This window comes from Mya arenaria, chromosome 1 (genome assembly GCF_026914265.1).
Source record: "Mya arenaria isolate MELC-2E11 chromosome 1, ASM2691426v1".
In the NCBI taxonomy this organism is placed as follows: Eukaryota; Metazoa; Mollusca; class Bivalvia; order Myida; family Myidae; genus Mya; species Mya arenaria.
In genome coordinates this window covers 9,776,397-9,788,285 of record NC_069122.1, presented here as the reverse complement: position 1 = coordinate 9,788,285, position 11,889 = coordinate 9,776,397, and the positions used below count along the sequence as shown (strand labels likewise).

The following is an 11,889-nucleotide window of genomic DNA, read 5'->3' as shown; positions in this document are numbered from 1 at the left end:
TTGAAAGGTAAAATACAGTTTGAGAAAGTCCCTAATTGATTATTGGGCACCTGTTTCGGAGATTAAAAAAGTAGTTCCTAATTAAGATATAAATTGGGCATATATTTTCAAAGTTAAACATTTGAAATCACGAATTAAGAATAATAAATATTATTTGGTGTAATGAACTGAGATACATTTCTTAATTTAATATTAAATATCACTTCTGAAATTAAAAGTATCGGTCTATTACAATTAATGCGCAATCACATGATCACAAAATGGCGACCTCCCATGGAACGGGAAGCGATTCTGTTCCCGAAAGCCAAACGGTTTGTTATGTCTGATTGCATACTTATCTCATGCATTTTTTATTTTATCAAATAGCATATTGAATAGAATAACTGGTGTTTTATTGCATCATGCGTTCCTTGGTTGCCAACTTAAAAGCTGTGAAATCAAACCACTCGTACTCGGTTTCACTCGTACCAGGAAATAAAAAGAAGTCATGTATCAGACTATTCGCCACACAAATCAGATATTGAGTTTTTGTTAGTAAAATGCTTTTGTGATTGCTCCGTTTGACTTTGTAAACCTCATTAATACTTATATCCATATGTGGTTCAGAAAGATACATGTACTGCTTATCTGTAAAATTTACAGGGAATTCAATGTCTGTCAACTTAATGGTGTAGTGTGTGTGGGTAAGAACCAGCCGCCCGGTTAGCTCAGTTGGTTAGAGCGCCATGCTAGTGTTCCGGCGGTCGTGGGTTCGAGCCCCACACCGGGCGCACTTTTCCTCCCAGGTTTACTTTAATGGCCAAAAATGGTTAGGCAAAAACCAAATAACAACACTTTTACATTTTTATTTACCATTATTGTATTCTTACTTTTAAGTGTCACCATTATTATATATATATTTTGGGCATAATGCTAGACAGTACCAAAACCAAATGTCACATGGTACCTTCAGACTTAAACCCATTGAATTATAAATGAAATATTTATTGAAATACTTTCTGATCCGCAGATGAAGTCTGAAAATGAAACAGTTTCCTCAGAAGATGAAACAGAGGAAGAATCTGACGACTCTGAAGAGGTTTGGCAATTTTGTACACAGGGTTAACATCTCATACATTATACCATTAATTATTTCTGGAAGGTTTCCCAGGTATCAATTTTGTTTAGGGCTGTTTCGCATATATATTCTATTTTAAAGGCAGTTTAGTTAAACTGGCCTTATGATATCTTTTTCACAGAAAAACACTGTATTGAGTAAATATGTTGTAAGAAAATTAATTGCACAAAGCAAGCTAGTCTCCAATTTTGACAAACACAGATCCCAAAAAAGGCTTGAGACTGGGGATTAATCGAAGTACCAGAGGATTAACCCCCACCCCCTGCTTGGAGAAATGGCATGTTTGCACTTCTCAAGCATAATTTCTTAACCAAGGTATTAAAGAATTTTGCAAAAACAAAAATTGCTAACAATTTCTTAGGTGCACCTTACCTGAAATGAACTGCCTTTTCAATTGCCAGGACCAGGAGCCAAAACTACGCTATGACCGAGTCTCCAATGACCTTAAGAAGATACTGGAGAAAGACTGTGCCAGTTGCATGGCTGTGCATGCCAAGGTTTGTCTGTAGTAAATTTAAGCACTAGTCTTAAATAATTTATGTTCAATAGGGGATTCTTCTTATCCCTAACATGAAGGATTTGCCATTTAAAAAAATCTTAAAAAAAATCCATTCATGTACAATTATTTGGACTTATTAAAGCACCCATCAATGATTTTCTCATAAAGGGGACTAAGACAATGGGTGATTCCTGACAGGCAAAATTAAGACAGGCCTGGTGAGACTGTCATCTAGGAAATTTACTAGGCCAGATTATGTGGCTTCTAAAACTTTGGAACCTCAATCGGTCCGGACCCGGCGACAATCGGTCTTGACCCGGCGCCAATCGGTCTTGACCCGGCGCCACCCCTCCTCCCCCCCCCCCCCCCCCCCGAAAAAAGAAAGACCTGTTCAAAAGTCCGATTACTTAGAAATGTCACACGTTTTCGCGACGTCTTTTCTGTCAATATTTTTTTGCGATGTCGCAATTCCTAAGAGGGTTTAAGAGCCGCATAGCCGATTCAGATAGTCATTGATACAAGCTTAATTCAAATGAGATTCTCATCTAGTTCTGCGGCGTTTCTAGTAAGAACGCCTGCGATCGTAAATAACTGTGGCTGTGGAAAAGTGGTCAGACGACAAAAAGTGAAACAGTAGTAAGATTTATTTGCTTAATGCATCTACAGTGGGTCAACATTCAACTGATTCTCTTGAATAATAATATATATCTAGATTTATAATCAGGGCTTCAAGCTATAAATGAGATATCGACAACGATTTTTTCATTACTGCGAATTAAAATGACGTAAGCGGCGCACTCAGCTTCCAGACTATGTAGTTAATCAAGCATGTCGCTGTTGATATCCTATATATGACTAGGTTTGGATTAACACTGACATATGCACATTTAAAAGAACAATTTAAATTTAACAGTTTGGTAATCAACAAACGGATATATCATGTAATGATCGACGACGACATAGCATATTCATATTGCCATGTGAAAATATGGACCGATTTTAACACTTAATCAGGATAGCTGCAAGCACACAATTAACACGTAGTTTGTTTAATTGTGTCTTCTGCGACCTATCAATACACGTGATTGGACCGATTGCAAGCGTCTGCTAATTTACAGATAGGCTATAGAGTGATCAGTGTTGCGGAAAAAGCAGCTGGTCGCATTAGTCACATGGTAACTAAGACACTTTTATGACCTATTGGGGGTAGTTTTGAATGTGTGAATGACCCATGAATATTTGTGTATTACAATTTCTGCAACTTATAACTGGCCTAGTCGTTTTGGACCGAAAAATTATATAAAATGACAAAATTTCGGACCGATTTTTTTTACACTTTTTGAAACTGAAATCGGTCTGGCCTGGTCAAAATCGGTCCAGACCGGCAAATTGCCGGTTTTTAGAAGCCCTGACCTGGACCCATTTTGACCACAGGGATTTGACAAATTGCCATGGTTCAGGGTTGGAATTTAGACGAAAGAATTTAGCTGTTTGTCGATATCCCCACGATGTGCCTGCTGCTCCTTAGTGGGGTGTAACATTGATTTGTGCATAACAAAAATAAGTGTTTTTCCCACCATTTTGGGAATGGGGCGGGACCTTTCTGATTAGGAAAAATGCGTCATTTTGACTTAAGTTATGAATTCCAAAGTTGCCAAAAACTGTACAAGAATGCTTTAGAAAGTAGACATAAAATATTAAAAAAAGGTGATTAAGTTTGGATTTTTTAATAAAAGACCAAATTTTCCTGAAAAAATTTGTTTGGGGGTCCAATTTTTTTTTCATAATTTAATTGGGAATTATATTTTCACATTCTGGGAAAAAAGAATTTGTTTTAGCATTGGGAATGGGGCCAAAAAAAACCTGTAGTCGTTTTTGCATAAATTAATTACAAAAGGCTGGTCAAATGTTTTTAAAGCTTATGTGTACCTGAAAAATGAGGATGTTAACAAAACGAGTAAATAAGGACAACAATATTTTAAATTGGTTATCGTTTCACAGAGTTAAGGAAATTTAAAAAAAAATCCAAAGGCTTTCATTTAAAGTAAGAATGGACATCATACCCTCAATATGCATAACAGCAGTTTGAATTCCTAATAATGGGTCAACATATTTTTTGTTCATGTAACATTGATGTTATCACGTGTTTCAAACCTTCCTATTAAATATGTGTAGTCAAAATGTACCTTGAGCTTTCATATCCAACTATTGTGGATAGCTGGATTAATTAATACTCGTGTCCTGTTTCAAACACTTCAAATTTTCATAACTTCCTTATTTATTGATGTGTTTGATAGTAAATTCAACTCATTTTACAGCCTAGCGATGGTTCAAAATATTAATTGATTTACACTGTTATAATAATATTCTCTAGATTATATTGATATAGACTTTAGTGGTTTTTAGCTCGACTATTCGAAGAATAAGGAGAGCTATACTACGCACCGAAGCGTCGGCGTCGGCGTCACCCCTTGGTTAAGGTTTTGGGTGTAAGCACACATAGGTTAATATCTCAGCAACTACTTGAGGTATTGCATTGAGACTTTATACAATGGTACTCAACCATCCAACCTACTTAATTTTAAAACCAAGTTTGATAACTCTACTTTGCATTAAATGCCAATAATAGGCCTTTATTATTTGACTTAGAAATTCTGGTTAAGGTTTTGCGTGCAAGCACACATAGGTTAATATCTCAGCAACTACTTGAGGTATTGCATTGAGACTTGATACAATGGTACTCAACCATCCAACCTACTTAATTAACCAAGTTAGATAACTCTAGTTTGCATTTAATGCAAATAATAGGCCTTTATTATTTGACTTAGAAATTCTGGTTAAGGTTTTGCGTGCAAGCACACATAGGTTAATATCTCAGCAACTACTGGATGTATTGCATTGAGACTTTATAAAATGGTACTCAACCATCCAATCTACTTAAATAACCAAGTAAGTTAACTCTACTTTGCATTAAATTCAAATGATGGCCCCTTTTTTATTCGACATAGAAATTTTGGTAAGGTTTTGCATGTAATCACTTTTAAGTCAATACCTCAGCAAATACATCATGTATTGCATTGAAACTTTACACACAGGCTCCCAACCATTTAACCTTCTTATTTAATCAAGTAAGATAACTTTATCTTTCATATTATATAATTTCTGCCCCTTTATTATTCGACTTAGAAATTAAGGTCTTGCATGTTAGCACACATAGGATAATATCTCAGCAACTACTTGATGTATTGCATTGAGACTTTATACAATGGTATTCAACCACCCAACCTAATTGAATAACCAAGTTAGATAACTGTGTTTTGCAAATAATTGCCCTTTATTATTACACTTAAAAATTCAGGTTAAAATTTTGCATGTAACCACATTTATGTTAATATCTCCGCACATCATGTATTGCATTGAAATCTAATCTAACAGTGATCCATGCATGTTTCGCCAAAACTTTTCAATCCTTACACTGAAAAGCGGCGGAATAGTCGAGCGCGCTGTCTCTGTGACAGCTCTTGTTATAAAAATAGTGTTTTTTTTCTTTTAGCAAAATTTGTTATTGTTAAAGTACTCACAAATTTTAAAGGGACTCTAAGCTCATGTTTTGTAAAATGCACTTAATTAAATTATCGCTCAGTTAATGTAAGAGTGCTTGTGCGAAGGAGTTTTGATGTCTTTGTTTTCTGGACTGTACTGGCGTGATTTCTTCCCCCAAGAAAACCATTTTTTTATGCTTGAATTGTATTTTTTTTCTGCAAGTTCAACATCAACGAGTAAAATAATTGTGATATTAGTGTTTTTAGAAAGAAAAAATATTGTCAAACACATGTGCTAGTCCAAATTAATCATACTTAACTGTTATTTGAATGTGTAATAATATTACAAAGATGTTAATAAATACATACAATTTTGTTGAAGTAATGAAAAATAATTAATAACGATCGATGAAAATATGCAAGAACAAGAATTTGTTTCCTTTCCATGTACGAAATATGCAGGTTTTAAAAAAGAGTCGTCAGTTGAATAATTTTTTTATGATTTTTAAAAAAAAAAGGTCAGTTATCTCCAAACTGAGGCTCATGCAAAATTAGAATTTCAATTTTCTTTAAATTTCTGAAGTTTTAAGCGTAACTGATAAATAATAGTGTCAAACATATTTATAATATTTGTGACACTTACAGTGTGTAATATGTTCATGTATGAATTTTATTATAATTTTTTACATGTTTGCAGTTCCTGGCCCTGGGGACACATTGGGGAGCCATCCATATTCTCGACTACCTTGGTTACAACATTAAAGGGAAGGAGTACCCAGCTGTAAGTTTCAACCCCTTACTGATATATATGTAATACAGTAACATTTACTGCACCTACTACCTGAGGTGTTGAAATTAAACATGATTGCTTTCAAATCACAAGGGTTAAAGGGACTGGACACCAGATGATGCAATTGCAAGAAAAGCAGAAAATGGTCAAAAACTAACATAAAACTGATATTGTTTCGGACAACACATTGAATCTTACTTATGATGTATAACACCTTCACAGCTTTGGCACATTTTTCCAATTCGAAACTTACTGCCCATGTTGTCTTCCATGTCAGTTTAAAAATAGCATCAGTACATTTATCTGTACTTGGCTTGTTTTGAGGAAATACTGTTTTGGGACTGTCTTGTGTGTAGTCCCTTTAAGTGGGTGATGTAACTGTTTAAGACTATGTTGTCCATGACAATGTTAAATGAATACCACGTGGTATTTCATCGTAAATTATCTGTATCCTAGTTACTGAACAGTTAAGTTCCGCCTACTTGTTACTGTTTTAATAAAGGAGGTCATGTAATAGATAAAAACAAAGGAAACACTCCCAAACCAGTTGTTTAAGGTTGTCTTTTAAACTCTGGTGGCGCCATAAATTAAACAGCTCTTATAATAATATTAACCCTTAGGCTGCTGATGGCGATTTTAAAGGCTTTGCAAACAGCTTGGAACCAGACCAGGCACCGAGTAACTCGGCGCCTGGTCAGGTTCCAAGCTGTTTGCCACTCAGTCAATATATCCCCAAACTTTTAAGTAAACTGAAAGAAATTTAGAATAAAGCAGACGACATTTTTGAGCAGACGACAATTTACCCAGCATGCAAAGGGTTAATAATAACGATAATTGAAAGCGCACTTTTGTTCTAGATAATTGGTTATCATAATATCTAATTATTATACATACATGTAAATATCATTAACGCTAATTTCAACGACTTCTTTGTCTTGTCTATTTCAAAATTTGCTCAACATACGGGGTATTGAATGACAGAAGAAGAGAACAAAAATACTGGATATTTTTTTGAACATTCATATCACCAATATGGAGAAAAAATTCAGGATGTAATGACTTAAAATAATGATATTATATATAAAAGTCATCTGTTTTTTAGAGTAGGATTTTTCATTCCAAACCGAAAACACTTGTAAGATTCTTATATTCTTCCAGCTCTGGAATGAACACATTATTCCTCTCTGTTTAATTGGACTCATTTAGACATTGCGTATTTATGGGAGAAACAGAAAACTTGCCAATCATGATATATAATTAAATATCCTGTTCATTTTGTTTAAAAGATGCAAGATACATGTACTTGCTGAAAGTTGGCAGGGATGTTGGGGACTTCGCCCATTAGTAAATAAAGAAGTATAGCCGCTACTGAGTTTATTTTGTACTTAATTTCTATATCAAGTTTTAAGACGTGTTCTTGTTTTTCAGCACACATGTACCGTAAACCAGATAAGTGTTGATGATAATGGAGACTACATTGCTAGCTGCTCGGATGATGGAAAGGTAATGTTCTTCTCTAGAAATTTACTTGAATAACCAATAATGCATCAAGTAAATAACCAACAAGGCCACAAGAAATTACCAATTAGGTCACAAGTAAATTACAAAAAAGGCCACAAGTAAATACCAATAAAGCCACAAGTAATTAACCAATAAGGCCACAAATAAAGATAACATTGTTTGGTTTAACCCCACCCACAATTTTTGGGGGTTGGAAGGTGGGTATATTTATTTATTTACTGGACCCTTTATTTCTTATAAAAAAAGAAAACATGACCACCGTAGGGCCAGTGATGCGCTTAAAATCTTTTGGGCGCAGGTCAATCGTGTAAGGCAAGTTAAACAATAATCAATAATGAATTGTGGTCAAACTTTAATAAAGAATTTTCTTTCCAATTCAGGTGCGAATCACTGGTTTATATGAATCAGATCATGACCAGATTGTCAACTTTGATCGGCCTGTAAAGTCAGTGGCCCTCGATCCAAATTTTAACAATCACAGGTACGTCGTTACAGAATATCTGTGTACTGTGCATGCTGAATTTTACTACTTAACTGGTTACAAAATATCTGTGTACTGTGCACAATGTATTTTACTATTTAACTGGTTACAGAATATCTGTGTTGTACTGTACAAGCTGTATTTTACTATTTAACTGGCTACAGAATATCTGTATACTGTGCACACTTAATTTTGATATTTTATTGGTTACATTATATCTGTGTACTATACACGCTGTATTTTACTATTTAACTGTTTACAGAATATCTGTGTACTGTACAGGCTGTATTTTACTATTTAACTGGTAACAGTTTATCTGTGTACTGTACACGCTGTATTTTACTATTTAACTGACTACAGAATATCTGTGTACTGTGCACACTGTATTTTACTATTAAACCGGTTACCGAATATCTGTGTACTGTGCACACTGGTTACAGAATATCTGTGTTCTGTACATGCTGTATTTTACTATTTAACTGGTTACAGAATATCTGTGTACTGTGCCTGCATATTTTATTATTTAACTGGTTATTGAATATCTGTGTATACTGTATTTTACTATTTAACTGGTTACAGAATATCTGTGTACTGTGCATGCTGTATTTTACTATTTAACTGGTTACAGAATATCTGTGTACTGTACACACTGTATTTTACTATTTAACTGGTTACAGAATATCTGTGTACTGTACACACTGTATTTTACTATTTAACTGTTTACAGAATATCTGTGTACTGTACACACTGTATTTTACTATTTAACTGGTTACAGAATATCTGTGTACTGTACACACTGTATTTTACTATTTAACTGGTTACAGAATATCTGTGTACTGTGCACACTGTATTTTACTATTTAACTGGTTACAGAATATCTGTGTACTGTACACACTGTATTTTACTATTTAACTGGTTACAGAATATCTGTGTACTGTACACACTGTATTTTACTATTTAACTGTTTACAGAATATCTGTGTACTGTACACACTGTATTTTACTATTTAACTGGTTACAGAATATCTGTGTACTGTACACACTGTATTTTACTATTTAACTGTTTACATAATATCTGTGTACTGTGCACACTGTATTTTACTATTTAACTGGTTACAGAATATCTGTGTACTGTGCACACTGTATTTTACTATTTAACTGTTTACAGAATATCTGTGTACTGTACACACTGTATTTTACTATTTAACTGGTTACAGAATATCTGTGTACTGTACACACTGTATTTTACTATTTAACTGGTTACAGAATATCTGTGTACTGTGCACACTGTATTTTACTATTTAACTGTTTACAGAATATCTGTGTACTGTACACACTGTATTTTACTATTTAACTGGTTACAGAATATCTGTGTACTGTACACACTGTATTTTACTATTTAACTGGTTACAGAATATCTGTGTACTGTGCACACTGTATTTTACTATTTAACTGGTTACAGAATATCTGTGTACTGTACACACTGTATTTTACTATTTAACTGGTTACAGAATATCTGTGTACTGTACACACTGTATTTTACTATTTAACTGGTTACAGAATATCTGTGTACTGTACACACTGTATTTTACTATTTAACTGGTTACAGAATATCTGTGTACTGTACAAACTGTATTTTACTATTTAACTGGTTACAGAATATCTGTGTACTGTGCATGCTGTATTTAACTATTTAACTGGCTACAGAAGTTTTAAATTTTGTAAACATTAGTTAAGTAAATTATTTTTAGTCTTTTCCTTTATGAATTTAATGATATACAGCCAAACACCGTCGGCTCGAATGCCCAAGGATGGGCAAAAATACCTCAAGCCTCCGAAAATTCGAGCCAAGCATGAATGCTTACCATTAAAAAAATTGGCTTTTTACATCAGTTCAAGCCAATGAGGACTTTGAACCATACAAGTTTAAGCCAACGCGTTGGTTCTACCATATTATGTTGTATTTTTGGAACCCACATATTTCAGATTTACTGAATATTTTTTGCAATCAAAGTTGTATTACTCTAGTTGTTACAAGATAATTGTAAATGTATGGAAAAATTAAGTAACCCTTCAAAAACCAAAAAAATCAACAAAATTTTGTTGGTTTCTGGTCATTGCAATTAATTTCTCAATGATTTCCATTTTTGGACTAGGGCGCTTATGTGCTAGTCTATAGCTATGCACCAGAATTGGACCACTTCAGCCAGATCACCACTTTACTAACATCATGTATCACTATTCTCTGCAATTTGATTGAATATCCATGAGCAGATTTGATTCTTTTAAGGTTTGTTACGGGTGACGACAAGCTGATTCTAAATGAGCGAGGATTTCTAACACGCCACAAGATGACAACAATACACCAGGGAGAGGGACCAATCAGAACCATCAAATGGAAGGGCGACCTGATTGCATGGTCCAATAGCTATGTAAGGATTCCATCTAGGGATTATGATATCATCTCTCTTATTTAACTTAGTTTATTTTCCAACGCTTGTGAAGAAAAGTGTTGTTAACCTATGGTAAGTCACTCTTGATGGAATGGTGTTAAATGAGAGTGTGATCTTGTGTTGTTGGGGAACCTGTAGCTCAATTTGTTGTGCTTTGTGATCCCAAATCAATCTCACTTGCACCTAGTATGGGAATCAAATCTTGGTTGCCTAGGTGTGAAGCTAGTGCGCTAGCCACTGCACTTCCCGGCCAACCCAAACGATGATATCATATCTCACATTTAATTATAAGTTTTGAGTTTAATAAGCACTTCTTGAAAGAAGTTGAATTTAATCTGTTCTGTAATGATAATGACAGAGCTGTTTGTCTGTGAACAATTTATAATGATGAAAACCTTTCCCTTGAGAAGATTAAATTAATATATACATGTTTAAGAAATTCATACTTTATTTCTACTTCATAGCTTGGATTAAGGGTGAAAGTAGTCTAGTGATAAAGGAGTCTGCCTCTTACTTTTGTCCACAAAAGAAACAATTCTATCAGCCTCTTAAAAAAGACACTTTAGGTTTTTTGCCCAGGAAACAGATTCTAGGGGGACTCATAATTATCTGTTTTCAGAGCTCTGTCTTCATAATCAATCTAAAATAAATACGAACAATCCATTTTGGATATAACATACCGGGGTATTTAATCATTTAAGATATATATCTAATTAAATGCATTTTTTTAACAGGGGGTCCAGGTGTATGACATGTCGTCCCGGTCCAGAATTACTTCTATATCCAAGGACCACAATATTTAATCTGTTCTGTAATGATAATGACAGAGCTGTTTGTCTGTGAACAATTTATAATGATGAAAACCTTTCCCTTGAGAAGATTAAATTAATATATACATGTTTAAGAAATTCATACTTTATTTCTACTTCATAGCTAGGATTAAGGGTGAAAGTAGTCTAGTGATAAAGGAGTCTGCCTCTTACTTTTGTCCACAAAAGAAACAATTCTCTCAGCCTCTTAACAAAGACACTTCAGGTTTTTTGCCCAGGAAACAGATTCTAGGGGGACTCATAATTATCCGTTTTCAGAGCTCTGTCTTCAAAATCAATCTAAAATAAATAAGTACAATCCATTTTGGATATAACATATTTAATCATTTAAGATATATCTAATTAAATGCATTTTTTTAACAGGGGGTCCAGGTGTATGACATGTCGTCCCGGTACAGAATTACTCTATATCCAAGGACCACAATATTTAATCTGTTCTGTAATGATAATGACAGAGCTGTTTGTCTGTGAACAATTTATATTGATGAAAACCTTTCCCTTGAGAAGATTAAATTAATATATACATGTTTAAGAAATTCATACTTCATTTCTACTTCATAGCTAGGATTAAGGGTGAAAGTAGTCTAGTGATAAAGGAGTCTGCCTCTTACTTTTGTCCACAAAAGAAACAATTCTATCAGCCTCTTAAAAAAGACA

At 34.2% G+C, this 11,889-nt stretch overlaps 1 protein-coding gene across 2 annotated transcripts in view; it reads left to right on the top strand.

The window, feature by feature from the left end:
- The first annotated feature begins 244 nt into the window (after positions 1-244).
- LOC128232448 (vacuolar protein sorting-associated protein 41 homolog) overlaps positions 245-11,889 on the top strand; it is a 36,137-nt gene continuing 24,492 nt past the window's right edge. For both annotated transcript variants that reach the window (XM_052946010.1, XM_052946000.1), the window contains exons 1-7: positions 245-311; positions 1,010-1,078; positions 1,519-1,614; positions 5,856-5,939; positions 7,377-7,451; positions 7,850-7,950; positions 10,240-10,381. In XM_052946010.1, the coding sequence (XP_052801970.1) occupies positions 261-311; positions 1,010-1,078; positions 1,519-1,614; positions 5,856-5,939; positions 7,377-7,451; positions 7,850-7,950; positions 10,240-10,381 (618 nt within the window). In that variant the 5' untranslated portion in view covers positions 245-260. The remainder of the gene's footprint in view (positions 312-1,009; positions 1,079-1,518; positions 1,615-5,855; positions 5,940-7,376; positions 7,452-7,849; positions 7,951-10,239; positions 10,382-11,889) is intronic.